The sequence below is a fragment of the Lepidochelys kempii genome, chromosome 5, assembly GCF_965140285.1.
Source record: "Lepidochelys kempii isolate rLepKem1 chromosome 5, rLepKem1.hap1, whole genome shotgun sequence".
Lineage (NCBI taxonomy): Eukaryota > Metazoa > Chordata > Testudines > Cheloniidae > Lepidochelys > Lepidochelys kempii.
The window spans coordinates 112,024,571-112,048,029 of record NC_136384.1 but is presented as its reverse complement, the minus strand read 5'-3'; the positions used below and the strand labels follow the sequence as shown (position 1 = coordinate 112,048,029).

The 23,459-nt window shown below is 44.0% G+C and overlaps 1 protein-coding gene across 1 annotated transcript in view; it reads right to left on the bottom strand.

Moving 5' to 3' along the window:
- ADAMTSL1 (ADAMTS like 1) overlaps positions 1–23,459 on the bottom strand; it is a 268,482-nt gene that overhangs the window by 48,518 nt on the left and 196,505 nt on the right. Inside the window, exons 20-21 of the mRNA XM_073345470.2 lie at positions 16,523–16,650; positions 11,706–11,834 (exon numbers count right to left, since the gene is read on the bottom strand). Coding sequence (XP_073201571.1) covers positions 11,706–11,834; positions 16,523–16,650 — 257 coding nt within the window. The remainder of the gene's footprint in view (positions 1–11,705; positions 11,835–16,522; positions 16,651–23,459) is intronic.

Sequence of the window (23,459 nt, the reverse complement as noted above, 5' to 3'; positions counted from 1 at the left end):
TGTGTCCCTGCGCTTCTGATCGGAGATGTTTGGTAGCAGTATCTGTTCAGCCCACCCATGTGCTCTCCCCTCCTCATGCTCTATCACAAGGCCAATTAGTGCTGCATGGGCGAATCCCCTTCAGTTCCTGCTCTACCGCAGAGTCCTTACCAAGAACTCCGAAGTAGAGGGGAGGAGGGTGGGTTGTGGAGCACCCAGCGGACACACATCTTGAAGAACCATCATTACTGCACAAGGTGAGTAACTTCCTCTTCTTCGAGTAGTGTCCCTACAGGTTCTCCACTGTAAATGACTCCCGAGCAGTATCCCTAATGGGAGGGGGCTTTGGAGTCCAGTCTGTTATAGATGATAATACGGTAGAGCCAAAGCTATCATTGGAAGCAGAGTCTCCAGGAATCGTATAGCGTTCCGTGAAGGTATGTACAGATGCCCAGGTGGCTACTCTGCAGATTTCCGAGAGAGGGACTGTCATAAACATACAGCTAAGGGTAGCATAAAATCCCTCCTTTACCTGTAAGGGGTTAAGAAGCTCAAATAACCTGGTTTGCACCTGTCCAAAAGGACCAATAAGGGAAGAAGATCCTTTCAAATCTGTGGGGAGAGGTTTTGTTTGTGCTCTCTTGGGAAACAGAGAGGGACCAGGCAGGGAAAAAACCTCTCCTAAAACCCTACCTGAAATAAGCATCTAAGATTACAAAAATTGTAAGTAAAGCAAGGAAATGGGTTAGATTATCTTTTGTTTTAGCTTGTGAATTTTCCTTATGCTAAGAGGGAGGTTTATTCCTGTTTTTTTGTAACCTTAAGGTTTTACCTAGAGGGGAATTCTCTGTGTTTTAAATCTTATTACCCTGTAAAATAACCTTCCATCCCGATTTTACAGAGGTACTTCTTTTACTTTTTTTTTTTATAATAAAGTTCTGCTTTTAATAACCTGATTGGTTTTTAGTGTCCTAAAAACCCAAGGGTCTGGTCTGTGCTCACCTGGTTTACCTATTTGGTTGGTATATTATTCTCAAGCCTCCCCAGGAAAAGGGGTGAAGGGGCCTGGGGGGATATTTTGGGGAAACAGGAACTCCAAGTTGTTCTTTTCCTGAATCTTTGTCTAACTCACTTGGTGGTGGCAGCAATACCATCCAAGGACAACAAAGAATTTTTGCCTTGAGGAAGTTTTTAAGCTAATGTGGTAGAAATAAGCTTAGGGGGTCTTTCATGTGGGTCCCCAAATCTGCACCCCAGAGTTCAGAGTGGGGAGGGAACCCTGACAGGGACATTCTTGAGGAAGGCGACAGAGGAGGAAACTGACCTTGTGGGGTGTGTGCAAATTCCAATGGAGGTACTATATTGTGCACATGCTGGCAGAGCTTAATACAGTTCGAGACCCACTTTGAGAGCTTCTGGGCCAATAATGCTGTGCCTTTAGACCAGAGGTGGGCAAACTATGGCCCGTGGGCCACATCCGTCCTGCCTGACCCTTGAGCTCTTGGCCGGGGAGGCTATCCCCCGGCCCCTCCCCCACAGCTTCAGCTTGCTGGGCCGCCAGTGGTCTGGGTGGGGGTGGTCAGGGGAGGTGGAACGGGGGCGGGGTTGGACAGGCGTGGGAGTCCCGGGGGGACTGTCAGGGGGCAGGGGTGTGGATAGGGGTAGGGGTGGTTGGATAGGAGGTGGGGTCCTGGGGTGTGCTTAGGGGCGGGGGGTCCCAGGAGGGGCCGGTCAGGGGACAAGGAGCAGGGAGGGTTGGATGGGTCAGGAGTTCTGAGGAGGGGGTGGATAAGGGGTGGGAGCCGGGCTGTTTGGGGAGGCACAGCCTTCCCTACCTGGCCCTCCATACAGTTTTGGAATCCCGGTGTGGCCCTCAGGCCAAAAAGTTTGCCCACCCCTGCTTTAGATCTTTCCACAATGGAAAGGAAGAGCTTAGGAGATTTGCCAGAAGTCTTCATCCTGTCCAGGTAGAAGGCCAGGGCTCTCCTTAAGTCTAGCATGTGCAGCATGGCCTCTGTAATCACGGGGAGGCTTGGGACAAAAGGTTGGGAGGTGAATCAGTTGGTTCATGTGAAAAGATGAGGACACCTTGGGAATAAAGTTTGGGTGTGGCCTCAGAGTAACCTTGTTGTGAAAGAATACTGTAAAGGGGGTGCGCCATAAGGGCTGCTATTTCCTCTATTCTCCTCACTAAGGTGATGGCCACGAGAAATGCTGTCTTCATTGATAGGTGTGTAAGCGAACAAGTGGCCATAGGTTCGAAGGATTGTCTAGTCAGGCTCTTTAAAACTAGATTCAGGTCTCATGCTGGAGTGGGGCATCTGGGTTGGGGTAACTGGTTCGTTATGTCCTTGAGGAATCTCTTTCTGGTTGGGTATGAGAAAACTGAGTATCCCTCTACTTGTTGATGGAAAGCCGCTGTGACCACCAGGTGTACATTGAGCGAATGGAGGGATAGGCCTGACTTCTTGAGAGCCAGTATGTAATCTAACACCACGGGGAGAGTAGCAGATGTTGGCATAATTTGCCTGGAGTTGCATCAAACCTGAAACCTGGTCCACTTTTGTAGGTAATTACGACAGGTAGCTGATTTCCTATTGTGTAGTAGTAACACTTCCCGTACCTCCTTGGAGCAGGAACTCTCTATGTGTTGGAACCATGAAGGAGCCATAGCCTTAAGCTAGAGTATCTGCAGCTTGGGATGGAGAGTGTGTCCTTCGTTCTGTGAGAGGAGGTAAGGCGTGGGTTGAAGAGAGATCAGTGGACATGTGAACACGTCGCCAGCTGTACCATGTCTGTCTCAGCCAGGTGGGAGCAATCAGTATAACATTTGCTTTTTCTCTTTTTATTTTCAACAGGACCTGCAACCACAGAGGGGGCAGGGGAAAGGTGTAAAGAAGGCCCTTGTCCCATGAAAAGAAGGAGAGCATCCCCCACTGAGTGCTGTCTAAGCCCGGCCCTGGAGCAGTAGTGTGGGAATTTCCTGTTCAGGTAAGTAATAAACAAATTTATTGTTGGTGTCTCCTACTGACAGAATAAGCTGGGTTCAGCTCCCACTTGTAGTTGTGTGAGAACTTGCGACTGAGACTCTCTGCTATTGTATTCTGCACTCCTGGCAGGTAGGCTGCTGATATTAGAACATTATGGCAAATGCACCAGTTCCAGAGCTTTAGTGCTTCTGTGCAGATGGAGGATGATCTGGCATCTCCCAGACGATTTATGTGATGTTGTCTGTCATGACCTGTGTGTGTGTGTGTACCTCTGATCAGTGGGAGAAAGTGAGCTGAAGTGTTCCTGACTGCCCTGAGTTCGAGGAGATTGCTGTGGAGAATCACTTCCATGGGCAACCATCTGTCCTGAGTTGTGAGGCTGTTGAGGTATGCTCAAAATTGTTCCCATTGTGATCCTGGGAGACAGTCAATAAGGGTGTTTAATTTGTGTGACGGGGCAAGGCCTGATGGCTATAGAAAAGTAGTGGGAGATAGATATATTAGCTCCAGGCTAAACAAATCCCTGGTACCAGGTTAAGTGAAATGGAAGCTGCTCCAGGTCAATTAAGACACCTGGGGCCAATTAAGAACTTTCCAGAAGGCAGGGAGAATGCTAGGTTGATTGGGACACCTGAAGCCAATCAGGGGCTGGCTGAAACTAGTTAAAAGCCTCCCAGTTAGTCAGGTGGGGGTGCGTGTCAGGAGCTGTGGGAGGAAGTTGTGCTGTTGGAGAGGCTGAGTAGTACACACCATATCAGGCACAAGGAAGGAGGCCCTGAGGTAAGGGTGAAGTGGAGCTTGAGGAAGTGAGGGCTGCTGTGGGGGAAGTAGCCCAGGGAATTGTACATGTCATGTTTCTAAAAGGTCAGCTACCATAGCTGATACTATTAGGGTCCCTGGGCTGCAGCCCGGAGTAGAGGGTGGGCCCGGGCTCCCTCCCCTTTGCCCCCTGATTAATCACTGAGACTGGGAGACAACAGAGACTGTGCAAGGAAGGATAACTTCTCCTCACCTCCCTTGCTGGCTTATGAGGAAAATGGCTCAGTAGACTGTGACCCTTGTCTCTAGAGAAAGAAGGGTTATGTGGAGGGTCACAGTGAGCCTCTGAGGCTAGTGAAATCCACCAGGAAATGTGGGACCCACGGAGGCAAGGACAGAGCTTTGTCACATTTGGTATAGTTCATATGTAGTCAAACTTTGTTGTTAAGGCCTAGTAATTTGCAATTCTAAATTTCAGAGTAGCAGAAGAGTAGACCTTTCATCCAAATAAGTCAAGGTGCTCCCAATCCCTATCCTAAAGGGTTGACTTGGAATGATGTTGCCAGACATGGAAGTTCACTGCATCTACCATGATGGAATTAGGTGGAGTGTGGGGAAAAAAGAAATTCTGTATCCCTGGGAGGTACATAATATTGTTTAATCAGCCTGTTTGCATGTCAGTGTGGCCGCTGCTAGCATTTACCATATAAATTTAGCTGGATCCAAAAGCGCCTCATTGATGGGGAGAGCTATCCTGGAGGAGAATGATGTATGTGGAATATCCAGAAGCTTATGGTGAGTGTTTTTTACCTCCTTGAGAGATATTTGTAAGGTATCTGCCACTTTCTTAGTCAGATCTTGTAAGAATTTAAAATCATCTGCCATAGACGGTGGCTCATCTGGAGAGGAGGAAGAGATGTTAGTAAGTGGTGTAATCTCCTCCTCTAGTCTGACCTCCTGCTCCTCCAAGATCTCCTGAGGAGGTTCTGAGGCTCTAGAGATGGTGGCTGAGTGGGAATTGCTCACAGTCTTTCGGTCAGTCATGCTAGATGCCAGAGAAGCATGATGACTATAGGCTACCCACAGATCCCAATAGGGCTACTGGGGCAGTGGAAAAGGCATGGGTGGTTGAGCCCATGCTTGGTCATACTACAAGGGTTGTCCATACTCAGGCTATGAGTGGACAGGCCTAGGTCGATAGTGGGCAGAAGCATGATGGGAGTGGTGGGAGTGGACCGTCTCCTGGTCACTATCCGACTCTCCACTGGAAAACAATGAAGCTGATATGGAGAGTGGAGGTGCAAGACTTGGTGCTCGTGGTGATTCCTGGGCTCAAGATGCGCACGGTACCGGGAACCAGGTACCAATTAGAGGAGACACTAGTACCTCAGACAACGTGAGGTCCTTAGAGAAACTAAATTGCTGCAGTAGTTGGCACCATCAGTGGTTGCTGGTATTGAGTCGGCAGAACTGAGGGAGCCGGCAATCTTGTTCGCATGAAGCAGTCCAGTTGTCTCGCAGTTGTCGGTACTGAGAATGTCCATACCAATGCCATCTGCCCGAAAGTGGTATGGCTTCAACTTCAGGCCCTGACCTGTGGTACTGCTGCTTTGGTGCCTGTGCCCACAGGGTCTTTAGGCATACGAGCAGTATCTGTTTCACTGGTCTTGGAAGTAGAAGGCTGCGGAGAAGCCTCATGTTGCCTGGGAGTCTCTGGGCATGGGACAGTTGCAGGCTGAAGAGCTCCCTCCACGAGGAGCAGCTTTAGTTTCAGAGAAAAAACTAAAGCAAGCCCCCTGAAATTAAGAAGAAAAATACTAAAACAAGCTAGGAACGAATTCCTAAAGAAGGTAGGTATCTGTGAGTGGACTGCTAATTGCTCTATGTCTAGCCAGCGGCGGTTGAGAAGGAACTAAGGGTGGTTCGCCTGTGCAGTGCTAATTAGCCTCGAGGCAGAGCATGAGGAGGGGAGAGATCATGTGTGGGCCAAATGGACACTGCTACCAACGATCTCCGATCAGAAGCGCAGGGATGCACATACACCTACAGTGGAACACCCATAGGGACACTATTCGAAGAAGAATTCTTTGTCAACCTAGCTGTCAGGGAGATAGATTACCAACACTGATGAGTTCTCCTGTTGTAAGGTAGCACTCCAAGTATAGATAAGCTCTTAGGCTCAGTACCAGAGGGATCCTGGGATTGGTCACAATCACTTACCAAGTCTTCAAACACACCTTGGCCTCTCTAGACTAGGTGCAAAGTCCCATTAGTTAAAATATGTTTTTCCAGTATGATGTATAGTCCCAGTGGGGCCAACCCACAGCAGCATCCTGGAGAAATGAGAGCAGAACTGGGTCCCACAGCTGCACATGCCTTGGGCCACATTCATCCTTGGTGTAACTCAGTCAAGGTATATCAAGCAGGAAGTTAGCCTCTTTTAAAAACTACTATAATTTTTAACTACTTTTAAAAATATCTATAATTCATTTCAGACCACAGAATTTGTCAGCATTTATGCCTCCTAAAAGAAATTAAAGAGCTATATAAAAACAGTTCCCCAGGCTCTAGTAATGGTCCTTTTCATTATCTCTTATTCTCGAAGAAACCACGCTTATCAGCACCTGTCAGCAACCAGACCCTATTCCTGTCTCCTGGCTGCAGCAGCTACAGCAAATGTCATAATTAAGCCTTGCAGCTAATATTTCTTTTCTGTGTGTGTTCATTCTGCTGCCCTGCAGACTTTTGTTAAAAGCATTTCTCTTCATGAGCCAGAGCTGCAAGTTGCAGTCCGTTAAAGCCCTCCATCACGGACAATTCAGAACAGTGCCATCTGCACAAAGCTTCTAAGGATGAGGTGCGCTGGGCTTTCAGTTCAAAGGAGAAAATGGCTCCACGGCTGCTTTTTGGAGCAATTCTCCAATTGTTGTGCTACTGGCTGTGGTGCACCCTTGAGATTCATAGAGAAAAGAAATACGGTTTTACAAACTCTGGAAAGTTTCTGCCGATAGAGTTTCCTGACATTGGCTCTGAAAATATCACTTTGACCTCTAATTCTCTCCTCTTACCTCCAATATTCTGCTTCCTTTCCCTCAGTGTCTATAACAGGCTGTAGGATCAAGTACTCTATATGAATTTAGTAGCACTTTCCAACCATTCCTTTGCCTCTAGCACGTTGAACAAGATGTTCTGAAGAGCTGCTCATGACACCTGGGGAACTGTGATATTACATTCTGCCATCAGGTTTGTCTACACTGGGAAAATTCATTGGGTTACAATACATTTACTAACCAACATGTCACACGTGATTTTCTCCTTAGAGTGGACAAGGGCAGTTGTGTTAAACCACAATCAGATAACATAATCCTTGTCCACACTAAAGGCAAAATTGTATTTCATGTCATGATAGTTTGCTGACAAGTTTTCTAAGATGGTGCCTTTTCCCACAATAGACAAGGCAGCAGACAGAAATCATTTTGTTTCTATGGCCATGTCTACACTACAAAGTTAAGTTGATTTTATGTAAGTTGACATTGAGACCCCGATTTAAGCAAGTCGCTCTTGTGTGTTCCCACTGTGCTCATTGTGTTGGTGGAGTGCATCCTCTCTAGGAGGGCTTGCATTGATGCACGGAGCACTGCACTATGGGTAGCTATCCCACAGTGCATGTAGCCGAGTAGAATTTTGGCCTGGGCTTGCAATGCCTTATGGGACCAAAACATTTGCATGGGTGGTTATGGGAACATGGCATTAGCCTCCCATGATGCACTTACCTCCCTCCCTCCCTGAAATCAATGGCAAACAAACCAAGCCTCTTTCGCACCTATTTTCATAAGTCTGGGTTACCCGTGCAGACACCATAGCACAATAAGCCTGGGCCATGCTCAGCTGTACACTTTGCCGTCAACTGGTTCTGTGAAGGGATAGGCTCCAGGGTTAAAAATAGTTTTTGGCTGTTGGGGACAATGGATCCTCCGCTTGCCTGTCTCACATTCTCCTCCTCCTCCTTGTTGTTGCTCGAGGTCGCCCGGAGTTCCTGGGAGGTATCCACAGAGTGTTTTGGGGTAGTGGTGAGGTCGCCGACGAGAATCGCATGCAGCTCCTCATCAAAGTGGCACGTCTGTGGGGCAGAACCAGAACGACTGTTCACCTTCCTTGTCTTCTGGTACACTTGCCGAAGCTCCTTTATTTTCACGCGGCACTGCTGCGTGTCCCTGGTGTAGCCCTCCTCCCCCATGCCCCGCATGTTTTTGGCATAGATGTCAGCATATCTTCTGCTGGATCAGAGCTCTGCCTGCACAGACTCTTCTCCCCACACAGCAATAAGATCAATCATCTCCCGTGTACTCCATGCTGGAGCGTGTTTGTGGCCTTGAGTCTCCATGATCAGCTGTGCAGGAAAGCTCTCCACGCTGATCAAACAGGAAATGTGTCCTTGGAAGTAAAAGATACTGTGGCAACTTCGCGCTGCCACATCCTCCTCCCTGGCAGCATCTCCACCAGGGGAGATTTGGTTTATGCTGGTGGAATCCAGTGTTAACTCAGGGTGAATTTAGCCACGGTTCCTTAACAGTATTCACCATCTGAATCAAGGGCATTTCCCAGGTGCTGCTGCAAAAAGCCCAGCATCCAAAAAAGGGAAAGCTATATGTCCATATTTAATTTGCTCTCCTTTATATTCCATCAATGCTGGTAGCCATGAAGGTGCTTTGGGAAAGTTAACAGAACCTTCCTTCTTCCCTTCCTTAGAAGGCACTGGGAATCAGTCTGATTGCAAGGGACTTTGGCATGAGAATGCTGCAGAATTACTGAGTTTAATCCTCCTTGAGCTGCCAGGAAGAGTAATAGTGTAATTTTCTTTTGTTAATCCCAGAGACAGTAATTAAATTATCTGGGATCCCATCTGAGTGTTGTACTCCACATGCCATTTGGACTGTCTTTATCCCCGCTGACCAGTACCACATGTACCTTATTAATTTAAAGAGATGACAACTCAGTGCAAAGATGTGTCATGCACTCGTTACAGTCAGGAATTTTGGGGGAGGGGACTGGAAGGTGGGGTGGAAGAAGGAAAGTTCACACAGACTATATTGTGGAGAGACATGCTGTTTCTCCATAGTTAAGGTTGAAACAAATCTCCTGTCAAAAGGCAGGATTTCCCTCCTCCTCCTGCTCCAATTTAGTCAAAAAGGAAGGAAACAATCAAACTTGGTACTTTTCTTCCATGGCCACAACATAAACATTTCCTACCAACTTTGGTGTAGGTCAGAAAACTGGAGTTTGTATTAGTAGAGCAGATCCTCCACCCCCATTCCAGCTGCTCTGCACTGTGAATACTTTTCCAGGTATCCCTTATACAAAGAAGTCCCAGCATGGTTATACCACCTCTGCACCACACACTTCTGATCTCCCGGGTGTAGGGAGCATATTGCGGACTGGAGGGGGTATGGCCAAAGCACCCTGGATGTCAGAGGGGGCTGTTACTGTCAGCATAATTTAGTGATCACTCTATATCTGATCTATCAGTCCTCATCCTCAAAGGAAACCTGCACAACACATTTACAAAGATGAGCCCAGGAGCTTAAATTCATAACTTTGCTAGACACAAAAATCATGGTCTTAATAAAGATACTGGATTTATGGCTTATCACAACAAGCTAACCCACTAAACCCCCATTTTGTCTTATGACTACAAGGGTGTTAATAGGTCACTTTCACCTTGAATGGTCCCTTATAATAGGTGCTAACTACTTATGCTGAACGATCTGTTCCGTATTTAACTGTGACACTCTGGGAAAGGTATTCAGAGGGTATGTCTATACTGCAATTAGACACCTGCGGCTGGCCTGTGCCAGTTGACGCGGGTTCGCGGGGCTCGGGCTAAGGGGCTATTTAATTGCGGTGTAGATGTTCGGGCTCGGACTGAAGCCTGGGCTCTAGCTCCATGTGATGCCCAGGGTTCCAGCACTTGGGCTACAGCTTGAGCCCAAATGTCTATGCCACAATTAAACAGCCCCTTAGCCTGAGCCCCGCAAACCCAGGTCAGCTGGCACAGGCCAGCCACAGGTGTCTAATTGCAGGATAGACATACCCTCTGAATACCTTTCCCAGACCTGAGGAATGGCTCTTTGTATCTCAAAAGCTTGTCTCTCTCACCAACAAAAGTTGATTCAATAAAAGATATTACCTCACCTACCTTGCCAGCATAATTTAGAGTAGTTTTGAGCAGCTCAGTGGGTCCAAAGAATCTGGTCCATTGTGTCTGATATTGTAAAGTCCCCTCTTTAAAAATGATTCTAATGTCTTACTGGCTGCTTTTCTTTCACTTATTCCTTCAACTACACGCTCCATAATCATCCTGTTTTCTCTGTCTCTGTAAGAAATGGGGCCTTTCACTGTCCTCTCTCTCCCCAATTTATTGAATACCTGTTGTACTATTCCCATCTGTTATGAAGTAGAGACAGCACTCAACATGCCTTATGAAACATAATTTGATGTGCCCATTTGCATACTTTGCTACTCTGGACAGGTATTTTTCTATATACAAGAATAACTGTAGTGTATAATTCAAATCAATGACCAATTCAACAGGGAACGCATGCATTTGTATACGTAAATGAAAAAAAAAAAGAGGTCACTTCTACACAAGGTAGAATAAAAAATGTGTAAGGCATATCAGCTCTCATGCTTCATGATAGAAGTCAGCCACTACCTGTCTGAGGTTAGGAGTAAAATTCCCAAATAGGCATAGAATCACAGAAATGCAGGGCTGGGAAGGATCTCAGGAGAACATCTGGTCCAGCCTCCTGTGCTGAGGCAGGGCCAAGAAAATCTAGACCATCCCTGTCAGGCGCTCATCTAAAATGTTCTTAAAAACCTCCAGCGATGGAGATTCCACCATCTCCCTTGGAAGCCTATTCCAGTGCTCAACTATCCTTATAGCTAGAAAGTTTTTTCCTAATATCTTACCTAAAACTCCCTTGCTGCAGATTAAGCCTGTTGCTACTTCTCCTATCTTCAGTGGATGTGGAGAACAATTGATCTCCATCCTCTTTATAACAATCCTTAAAATATTTGAAGAACTGTTATCAGGTCCTCCACCACCCCCAGTCTTCTTTTCTCAAGACTAAATATACCCAGTTTTTTCAACTTTTCCTCATTGGACAGGTTTTATAAGCCTTTCATCATTTTTGTTGATCTCCCCTGGACTGTCTCCAATTTGTCCACATCTTTCTTAAAGTGTGCTACCCAGAACTGGACACAGTACTCCAGTCTGAAGTCTTACCACTTCCAAGAATAGCAAGACAACTATCTTCCGTGTCTTACATATGACACTCCTGTTAATACACCCAAAAATGATATTATCCTTTTTCACAACTACATTAATTTGTGATCCTCCACAACCCCAGATCCTTTTCAGCAGTACTATTGCCTAACCAGTTAATCCCATTTTGTAGTTGTGCATTTGATTTTTCCTTCCCAAGTGTAATAATTTGAACTTTTCTTTATTAAATTTAATCTTGTTGATTTCAGACCAGTTCTGTGATTTGTTAAGATCACTCTGAATTCTAATAATATCCTCCAAAGTGCTAGCAATCCTTCCCAGCATGGTGTCACCTGCAAATTTTATAAGCATACTCTCCACTCCATTATCCAAGTCATTAATGAAAATATTGAATAGTTCCAGGATGCCCACCAATTCTCCATTACGGGGATTTTATACTTTCATCTGAAATAGTTGTTATTGACCTCTACTGGAGACAGAATACCAGGGTATATGGGCCACTGATCTGGCATGGGATGACAACTCCAATGCTCCCATGGTATGAAAGCAAAGAAAAATGTTGCTTGAGACCCAAAAATCTGAAACAATGGCACCTCTGCACAGACACTGACATGCCAAGAAACTTCAGAGGAAATCTATAGCTAAACCCAAACTTGATACCTGCTAGCTATAAGGACCGAGCCGTCTCTCACCTGCAACTTGGCAGCTAATGGTAACATTTGCACCTGGGATTGTTTTCACTGTGCTTCCAATGTCAACTGTGACAGCGGAGGACTCTGTGTTGATCAGCGTAGCTCTTGATGCTTTGATCAGTGGTTTTCCTGTACATAAGAGACACCTTAGTTCACAAAGCAAAATACATGGTAGTCACAAAGGGAAGACTGTGAACAATATGCTCGATATAGAAATACAAATGGCTGATGTGGGACAGCTAACTGCCAGTGTGTGATGCTGGAGTATGAGTAATGCAGGCCACCTGCTCTTGGCTTTACTATATTATTGAAGAGTTGCTCAATTTCATAGTTGACGTTGCTTTGAAAAAAATCACTTAAAGCAGTGAATGAATAGCATTAAAGTCATGCCAGCACATCTGAGAACCAGCTGAACTAATAAACAGCAATACAACCGAAGCAGCAGCAAGCTGTTCACCTGATCTTGCAAGGCAGACAGTACCATGTGCCAAGGACCAAACATAGGACAAAGCCCCCAAAGGATGGATACGGGCTCTTTAGCAGTGCAGGAGGCTTAGAACAACATGTGATCCATTTCTTTATCATCAGTCATGTTTTCCATAAACTCCGTTTTAGGTGCACAAAATAATTAATAATAACAGAAGCGAGACAACATCAATTCTGGATGGGAGCAAGGTATATGTGCCAAAAACTGACAGCCAAGAATTCTAGCCCTTGACTGCTGCCATTCTGTTTAACTATGGGGTTGTGCATCATGTTGCTCTGGGACATTCTCTTAATGTATGGCACGGTGGCATCCTAAATGCTAACAGAGGGCAGCTGGCAGAAGAGAGAGAAGGGCAGCCTACGCAGCAAGCTCAGCACTTAGAAAGCTGCGCCTCGGGGGGACTAAGGTGCAATGGCAGCTAGCAGCGTGACTGTAAGAGTGGCATGGCCGGCGGTGGAGGTGAGTGTGGTGTGTGTGATGGTGTGAGGGTTGGTACAACAGCATGACCGTGGGGAGGGGGCGGGGGGCGGGCAGCAGGGGATGTGTGTGTATTGATGTGTGCATTGGGCCATAGGTGTGTTTGAGAGTAGCGGCGTGAGAGTTGTATCACAGTGCCACGAGTGCAGGGAAGCAGCAGCCTGTGTATCTGCATTAAATGGGACTTGGGGTTGGTGTGGTGTATGGGTCAGTGCTAGGTTTAGGCAATCTGGGGCTCTAGATGCACAGCAATGGAGCCCTGGCCCTGTATTTTGGCCCACTCCTCTTGGGAATTGCAGTGGCCACCCATAAAATGGCCGTCTGATGGGGGCCCACTACTGCTACATGTTACACAGGTTGGGCCTCTTCTCTCTGTTTTCAGGAGGCCTGGGTCCATCTTAGTGGAGGGAGAACTCCCACAACCAAACAGATGAGGGAAGGGGGTGTCTGTGTGGTCCCTGTTGAAACTTCTGTAGATCCATGACAGGATGGTAACAGCAAAATCCATCCTTCTTGGGTGACGGTAGTAAGGGACCCAGCTGTGGGGTTCAAAGTTAACCACCCATTAAAATATAAACTTCAAACCTGTCAGAGCTATTATTTTAGGATGTCTGCAGGCTCAGGCAGACGACATTGCCTCAGTTACATCTGACTTCATTTTCCAACTCATCTTCACCATCATAAGGGTTAGAAATATTTTTTTTTAAATGAAAGCTTAGATTGTGACACCATCATGCAACTTCAGGGGCCAGGGCCCTAGGCTAGTGCCTATATTATTTATGACTTAATCTGGCTGTAAATCTGCAATTGCAGCACAGGAGGAAACTGGCCTAAAAAGCCTGAGTGGAGGTAAGAAAGAGGGGGAAAAAAAACGTTCAGTTTGTTTTGGTTGGATGGATGATTTTGCTCAAACTGTTTCAATTGCCCCTAATTAAAATCCATAAACTGCCATGTGGATTTAGAGTATTTCCAGGACTGTTAAAAGCATTTTTGATATAGAGTTGCTAGTGTATCAATCCATCTATCCATCAACCTACCGTGTCTATCATGTGAATGGAATATCCAGCAACAAATGTTTTGCTTCACTGATGAAATGCTCACAAAGTTCTGATGTTTTAATGCAACTACTAAATCATAAAAGAAGGAAAGAGACCTCAAATAGCAACTCAGCTTTTATTTTCCCAGCGGGGGTTTCATGATCTCTTCATTAGATTAAAAATCTGTCAACTGTTCAACCAATAAAAAATAGCAAACCACTCCAAAAATGGAAGCACATTTTCTCTGTCTCTCTGCATATGCGAAATTCATCAGAGAGACCAAGTCCTTCATTTTTAATGAGATAAGCTTTCCCCACATTTCCCAGTTCCTCTGAAGAAGCTCTCTGGCCTTCAATGCATTTGGGAAAATACCTCTTTTGTGCCAAAAAGTTTTGTTGCGTTGTTTCAAAAATTACCCATTATCTCATCCATACAACTGGGGATCATCTTGCAAGGTGCTGGCGGAAGATGAAGATGCACAGCACCTTACAGGAGGAGCTCGGGGCCACCAAGATCATGCCCAGGAAGTCTGCAGTTGACAATTCACCTCAAAGTCGATCCAAGTTTTGGATAATTCATTACCTCAAAAGGGCTGCTGGGTCTGTAAAATCCCACGTGCACGTCTGAGTCTGTGTGGACGCTTCTATAGCTTGAGAACCATTTGTTTCCATAAATTGCCTGGGATGAAAACTGATTTGACCATCGAGGCTTCCAAATTCACATATACAGAACTATCCCACAAGGAATTCATCCATCAGGACTATAAGGACTGCAAAGCCTCTTTACCACTATGCCACTCCCTAAAGATGCCATTTTAAAACTGCATGTTAAATTCATCTCTGATGTAACTCCAGAACTACACTATGTATGAACTTTGTCTAATATTTTATAATATAGTATCAATACAAAATTTAGGGCCTTGCACCAGTTTTACTGTGACATCACTCCATTGAATTCACCGGAGTACTCCAGGTGAGAGTAAAATCAGGCCCTTTGTTTTTGCAAACTTTAAATTTTTAATTAAAATATTATTTTAGGTCTGATTTAGCTCTTCCCTTTCCCCCGCAAGGGCACCAGCTGCTTCTAACTCCATGGGGTAGGTGAGGTGTCTTTCCAACCAATCTTATTAAATGAAAGAGCTGCTTTCAGCCCAGACCATGTCTCGCCTAGTGCTCCCTTGGTCTAGGGTCAGCCTGTGTTCTGGGTTGAAACACTCACTCACAAGTCCAATAATACACCTCTGCCTCTCTATTCAGCACACCCACCACTGATGATTATTATTTACATAGACACATACTGGGGACCTGCAGCAGTGAAACATGAGTGAGCTATACTGTCAGATATGGAATTTCAAACTACTTATTGGTAGTTTTACTAATATGTTTTCTTCGACCCCTCTCTCTCCCCTTGACAAACACATTCCACTTCCTCTTGACCTCTTTGTCTTGCTACAACCCCTGAGCTTTGACTGCCTCTCCTTCCTTCTCCCCATCCTTTGCATCCATTCCCCATTCACCCTCTCGCTGCTTTGGTCTTCTCCTCCTCCCCCGCTGTGGCTCTGAACCTGCTGGAACCCTCTGCAGATGTGTTTCCAAAAAGATGAAGACAAGTACAATCTTACAATTCTCTTGTTTTTCCCAGGGAGGTTTTTATTAGCATTGACGCCTAAATGAACAAAGAATATTTAGTCTGGTGTGGAACTGAACCATTACTGGATACACATGAAGCAGAAAGTTAATCCTTTACGAATCTTTATTTCCCAGTGGGTGGAAGAATGTCAGTCATGATTTGGTGAGAACAGGTTAGAAAGGACATACAGCTTGATTCTGAAAAGTGCTGAGTGCTCTGATCCCAACCCAGTGAAGCACTTGCTTAATTTTATCTACTTGAACGTTCCCCTTGATTTCAACAAGACCATTCCCAGGTTTAAAGTCACGGTTTATGTGCTTAGCTGGATTGGGACTAGAGTGCGCAGCGACTACAGGATGGCACTAACAGTAACTAGAGCCCCATAGGATGCATTCTGTGCAAGGGTGGTGAGAAAACCACTGATGATTTGAAATAGTCATTGAAAATGCAAATATTTTATAAATGAAAGCTCTCTGCATAATTTGAAGCTTGACCTTGGGACATGGCCTGCGGCTGTTCAAAATTCTGGATATTATCTGTCCGGCCTCAACACATATCTTCCCTCAAATCTAACTCATTCACTGGGGCACCTAGCTAAAAGAGCAATTTCCAGTGGAACAAAGTGGATTGATGTTATTTCCATACAGACACGAGAGGGAATAATTTATGTTGTCCATTTTGACATTCGGCTTAAGAGATCCCATGTTTTTAGTCACACAAGATTTGGGAGGAGGAAATGTTTTGGGGCACCACAGAAACTGCCTGGCTCCTCTGGTATTCCCAGGGCAGTTGAGATTGTCCAAGGTGCTCAGGCTGCCACCCCCAAGTTTAATTATGCACATTGGGAAGAGGGGCTAGTGGCAGGGTGCTCTGGGTGTGGGAAATTGTGGAACTGTGGAATGCATTTCCAGTCTCAGTTTGCTACAGCTGGAACCTGCTCATCTTCAGACCACGCTGCAAATGCTATTTGTCTTTCCAGGGTTTTTCTGGCAGGGAGGGATAAATTGGTGGGCATTGAGGGAGAGTTTGGGGATAATTTTGGTGAGCTTTGGAGAGTTGTTATTGTTTTTAGGATTTTGCGATTTGTGTTTTAGTTACATAATAACTGAATGCGCGTACCCATCTGTACTTGATAACATACCGGTAGCAGAAAGAGTTCTGTATAATTGATCTAACTTTTCCGTTACCTGCTAAAGTGACCGCAATGGAGACAGAGTCAGATCCCAAAGCATTAGTTGCATTGCAGGTGTAGAAACCCACATCAGCTTCCACTGGCGCTAAAATCTGCAAAGAGTCATCTGGCTGAAGGAGTATCCTGGAGCAACAGAGAAATACAGAAGCAAAGGTCTCAGCAAGTCTGTGTGCAAACTCTTTAGCAAGGATTAAAGAGTTATATTTAAAGAGACACAGAATGACAAGTAAATTACATAGTTTTGCACATGTTGGGCCTGCAGATTTTGTTTAAATAAAGAAATAAAGTTATGAAAATCAGGGGTTAAACATCTTATGTGGTGATTGTGATTACATGCAAGTTAATTTCATTCTCAACACTGCTGCACCAGGTTGCTGATGGAAGAGGCAGAATGGTCCAAAGGCTGCGCACTAGTCTAGCACTTGGAAAAGTGGGGTCTCCACTCTGTCACAGACTTCCTGTGTGATCTTGGGTAAGTCACTTAGCTTTTCTGTGCTTCAGTTACCCATCTATACAAAGGGGATAATAGCACTGCCTTACATCCTGGGGCATAGTGAGGATAAATAAATAAATAATACAATAAATTGTTTGATGCTCAGATACTGTGGTACTGGAGGCCAGGTAAGTACCTTAGCTAAACAGGACCTAGCTCGCTAGATTAGCTCGACATGCCTTGGAGTGTGGGGCAGGTGTAGCATGTAAGAACAGCTAGCTGAACTTTTTGGACTGTATGAAAGCTGTCTTTAATTTGTCTGTATTGGACAATGACTCTGGTGAATCCTGAAGACCAATCAGCAAAAAATGATGGGTCTGATTCTGCTCCACTGATTTAAGAGGGATCAGGATCAGGCCCTACACTATAAATAACTCAAACATTAAGAATGATTCAATTGATTTTAAAGAAAAAGGTACCTTCACAACTGGATTGTAAGATACAATTTGTTTAAAGTCTCTTGCACTGGAAATCTTCAACGCTACTGTTACTTAAGTAAATCAATTCACACAAAGAGCAGGACTCCAGTCTATGGCATATACTGGTAATAACCACAAAGGCTTTCTAAACCTTTTATATTTTCCAGTCTTTCGTTACAGGTCACATTTTCAAATAATTGCCAGATTTTCTACAAATGATTTACCCACCTTTTAACAACACTGCACAATAAGGTGGTACATATTTTTATTTGGTCAAATTGTAACATCAAATTTTGCTTCTTACAAACTATCTCACAAAAATGATATAAATTGGGGACAACTGAGAGGCTTGAGGCACTGCTAAACTGCTACAGTAATTGCACTTTAAAACACTAATTTAGTTTTTAGAGAGATTCCAGATTCCAGCAATATTCCCCATTTTAAGTTTAGGGACTCTCTCTCAAATGGGTAGTATCTTTCAAAATGGAACAAATCTCTGTAATTAGTTATTGTTTGTTTTTTGGTGCTATCTGGATACCTCAAGTGAAACTGAAACCCTACTGTGCTAGACACTGTACAAAATCATAGCCAGAGACAGTCCCTGTCTCAGAATGCTTACATTCTAAAGAGACAAGACAAACAGAGGGTGGAAGTGGAAATGGAAGCATCACTATTGCCAATGCCACGTCTTCAAAAGCCACGATTCTGGAGGGCCTAACTCATAAGTTTAGCTTGCAAATCAGGAGGTTTTAAAAATAATAAAACCTTTATTTGGGGTTCTCTTTATTTGGGGTTCTCTTTATTTTCTGTCTCTTTCTGGAGCCTTTTGAAGTCACATTGTCAAGCTTTTCTCTGAAATAATAATAATAACCTGCTTTAGAAAAAAAGAAAACAAGAAAAGAAAACAGATTCCCTCATAATCAAAGGGACCTCAACATTGGGGGTTTAAGGAAAACACTGAACATTGAGAGACCTGTGATTAAATTGTGAGAGTTGACAACACTGGGCACAGAGTGGTGAAGTGAGTTGACCAAGGCCACACAGCAAGGCAGTGGCAGAGGTGGGAACAGACTCCAGGTCACCCTGACCTACACTGTGGAACTTTGTATGAGCTGAGAGCACGGAGGCTTGATTCTACACCCTCTCAAACTAGTTTTACATCAGTGTAACTCCACTGACTCCTGATTTTTGCTGTGTAAGTGAGATCAAAATGTAGCCCTGAGAATCCAACTAACACGTATATCAAATGTCCTCAACTGCAGCACTATGTATTTCCTGTTAAGGTAGGAATATAGAACCTACTTCCATTCATTCGTAGATTTAACTAATGACAAAACCTAATGACAAATTTGCTTTATACTTTCAGCAGCTGTTCTGCATAAAACCCTTAGCCAGGATGGTGATTAATACAGACAAGGGTGGGAGTGGGAGAGGGAAGAGAGATGGAAGGAAAAAGCCCATCCAAGTCATGCAATCGAAGTCTGATCCACTAACCCTGAGCTGATGAGGTTTTTTTTCTTGAATGAAAACTGCTGTCTCATGGACCACAAGGCTAGGGATATTTGATCGTGCTCAACACCATGGGTGGTAGTTCTCTAAAACAAACCAGATTCAGGCCACCCATTGAATTCTATTAGGATCAGAGAGGAGTCTGATTTCCTTTAAAACCCATTTTTAAAATAATAATCACAATAATAAAGATTCAGCTTGTGCCAACCATGTCTTGCAAGTGCTTAGTGAAATGCAGAGTCATTTACAAGCCAAAATGTTATTAATATTTAAATTGCTGACATGCTTGTGTAGCAAAAGAAAACAATAGTTGATAGAAGCCTCTCCTCCAGACTTAAGGATTGTTTTATCTCTTAAAAACCTTTGAATTTAAGGGGCAAATTTTCAGTGAGCCTGTGAGATCAGGCCAGCAATTTTTGCATATGCAAACAGCTGTGCATGCAAAAATTTGGTAGTTAGAGGTCTATTGGTTCAATCAGCACATAAAAATGATTTTAAACCCACAAGACTTGGCAATTTTTTCCCAGTAGCATCCTTCCAAATAACAACAAGGAAATGGCTTCACCTTGCTTTCGGGGATATATCAAAGAATCCAGACAACAGCAAAGCAAACACGTTAGTGCAAAGCATTGTGTTGATGTCAAAATGAAAAACACTTGATGTTGATGCACAACAGGTATCCTTGTATCTTTCAGTCTCAGTCCATCATATTTAACTGTGGCTGATTTAACTGGTTCAAGCATTTCAGCTGACTCTTGATGAGCCTTCCTGAGCTAAAAATGTGTGTGTTACGCACCCACTCACCCCACAAATATAGACTCAGGGCTTTATATAAACTGACAGACTGATTGATCCCTAGGGTTAAAGTAACACACACACTTTTTTTTTTAAACAGACAGGAATCTTTTCTAAAAAGTCCACATCACCATCAGGGTAGGAATACATTTCTTTAATTTAGCTGGTTCTGGTTCTAATGCTACTATAGTGCTGGTACAACAGTTGATTAACTCTGGGTGTTTCCAATCTGTTTTGGGGTGAAGACAAAAACATAAGGGGCTAGATCCTCAGCTGTTGTAATTTGGCTCCATTGACATCAATGTAGCTGATGATCCAGTTTAAGTCCTTTTAGGAACAGGAAAAGGCCAACTGAGTTCAACACACTTGCCTTTAAAAAAATAAATCAGTTTCGTTTGAGCTTCTGGTTTTTTCACCATGTCTCTCAATCCCCTCCTTATCTAGAAATAAATCTAAGTTTCTCTTAAATTCATTAACACTTTTTACTTCAATTGCTTTTCTTCGAAACTTCTTCCACATTATTATCCTTTGCATGAAACCATTCTGCCCTGAGATTCCTATTTACTCCTAGTCTCCTGTTTTTATTGTTAGGTTTTGAGTGTCTTATCTGTTGTAAAAAAATACCTACCAGATGTAACAATCCTAGGTCATCTCAAAAACCTGTTTTTTCCCCCTATAAAAATACCCCAGCTCCCTTCACATTTTAATCTGTCTGATCTTGGTTGCCCTACACTGCATCGTCTCCAAGAAAATATATTTTGAGCCATACTGACTAATTCTGTAGTTCGGATGGCATCTAACAAATGCTTAATACAGAAACTCCTCATTCTCAGGTTCCCATATTCAAAGGGTTCTTACCACTGGAAATTAGAGAATATTTGGAACACAAGACACTTTTTATAAAGTTATTGAAGCTGGAGCAATTGAGCAATTCATAACCTCTTACAAAGATCGGTATTCCTCAGACTTGATTTCTCAAGTAGCTAATCTGACTACCTTCTTTGCCTATATTTACTTTCCATCATTTATAGAAGGCCCAGGGGCTGGAATTTGCACTTTCCTCCTCTGAAACTGAGTTGGCTCTGAATAGTGGATGAAGCTAGACAGAACACATGATGGTGTCACCCTGGATAACACTTCTTTTAAAACTATAGTGTAAAAAGTGACAATGTAAAGTCAAGGGTCAGAATTCCTGCAAGTGCCATCAAACATATTTGTCCACTGAAACTTTTTATGATGTATGTTTAGTTTGCATGAGCAAATACAAAAAATCACTGCTCTTATTTTTTTTTTTGGCCTGTCCAGTATACCGAGAGAAGTAGAACTATATATCAGTAATCATGGATGTTTTTGGGTTGACTAGGTGGCTTGTGGGGCTTGGTAATGGGCTATAAAGTCTTCCATTGGAAGGTCATTGGTTCAAATTGAGCCCATATCATACAGTCTGAAAACTGAAAAGGAGTACTTGTGGCACCTTAGAGACTAACCAATTTATTTGAGCATAAGCTTTCGTGAGCTACAGCTCACTTCATCGGATGCATACTGTGGAAAATACAGATGTTTTTATACACACAAACCATGAAAAAATGGGTGTTTATCACTACAAAAGGTTTTCTCTCCCCCCACCCTACTCTCCATAAGCTATTACCAGCAGGAGAGTAGGGTGGGGGGAGAGAAAACCTTTTGTAGTGATAAACACCCATTTTTTCATGGTTTGTGTGTATAAAAACATCTTCTGTATTTTCCACAGTATGCATCCGATGAAGTGAGCTGTAGCTCACGAAAGCTTATGCTCAAATAAATTGGTTAGTCTCTAAGGTGCCACAAGTCCTCCTTTTCTTTTTGCGAATACAGACTAACACGGCTGTTACTCTGAAACCAGTCTGAAAACTATTACCACTATTCACGAGACTCAGTCCCTGACACAGGAGCATACAACCTAAATACACAGACAACCCAAATCAGACATCAACAGATGGCTTGGCCACCACGGTCAAGAGCTGATGCAGGAAGTGGTATCCACATTCTTTTTCTCCTTCCTTTTCGTCTTGGGAGGTGGGTTGGCAAATTATCTCCTCTCCCTTGTGTGGTCAGCCAAGCATGAAGAGGACAGACTGCAGACCTACTGGCTACATGCAGGCTGCCTTGTCAGACCTAGTGGAAAACACCACTTTTGCTCCCATTTACACAGGTGATTGACAGCTAGCAAGTGGCTATTTAGCTAAGAAAGGAATGCTGCTTTGAGGCACCTCGCAACTCATCTGTGGCCTGATTTTCAAATGTGCTGTGGTCGCTCAGTTACCACTAACTTCAGAGTTATTGGTCCTCAGCACACCGGAAAATCAGGGCACTGGCATTTAGTACTTCTCCCACCCAATCTGGAGGGAACATGCAAGGGGGGATGGCAGGATGACAAAATGAGCACGGCCTGCCTGGCTGTCTGAAGTAGAGCTGCCAAATGGTACCATGGGCCACCAAATAACTGCATGCCCCTAAGAGCAGTTCTGATAATATGTTTCAGCATGTGTAGTAAGCAGTCTGTTGCCAATCCATCCAAAATGATAGCATATCATTTGATGCTATTTCAGCCAAGTAGAACGGAAAAAAATTGAAAAGCATAATATAGACTATTGCTAGGTGTCCAGTTTTTGACTGGAAAGTCTGGTTTTCAGAGGACCTATACAGTCTCCGGTCAGAAGTATTGACTGGATACCAAAAGTCTGGTTGCCACAGTTTCGTTGTCAAACCAGCCCATGGCCCCTTTAACCCAAGAGTGCTGGGCCCAGAGCCAGGGAGGGGCAGAACTGGAGGCTGCTAGTCCTGGCCAGGCTGAGGAGGGACACTTCATCTTCCCCTGCAAGGGCTGCTCCCGGCGCCAGATCAGGCCCATCTCTGGGAACCTCTCTCAGTTGCAGGAAGCTCCCGCGCCCCAATTTCCTGCTCCCATCAGTCCCTGCAAACTCTTTGCCTCAGAGCCACTGCTGGACGGAGAAGGAGAGACGCAGTCCCCTTCAACCTCCCTCTTCTCTTTATGGTGAGTTCAGCCTTTGGACGGGGGGGGCTTTGTTTTGTAGTGTCCAGTTTTGAGAAATTGGAAAGTTGGCAACCCTAAATATAGTAAATATATATTATTTAAATTAAATTTTAGAAATCAAAGGCTATTTGTTCTTTACCAACAAAACAGTAAACCATCTGTTGCTAAATTATGGTTTCTTATATGGTGTGGGATAAATATATAATTTTCTCATGAGTCTAATATTCAGCATAAACCACAGGTGGACTTTATGTAACCTATATTCTCTTTAAAGCATGCCACAAAAATCACAGTAGTTTCAAACAGAAGAAATCACTTGATGGCAGATTTCCAACAGGATGTAACCACCAGCAATGGAAATCTGTGCGTGCAACTTTTTGGGGGCCAAAAAGATATTTTCACAGGACTACGTCCAACCAAATGTATACTGTAGACCCAAGTCTTGATTAAGACTGCATGTGGTTTCCACAAGAGATACATTCTTGTTCTCAGAACCAAAAAAATAGTTCTCATTTTTTGTCAAACTTAGCACTCTATCTGCCAGAAAGAGAAAAGAAAAAGAATCAGAAAAAGCACAGTTGAAAGGGCAATGACACTGCAAGTGCCAATAAATTATAGAAACCATTGAGTCTGGAAGCGATTCAACCATGAAAGTGAGAAAGGAGCAAGCAAACTAACTGTA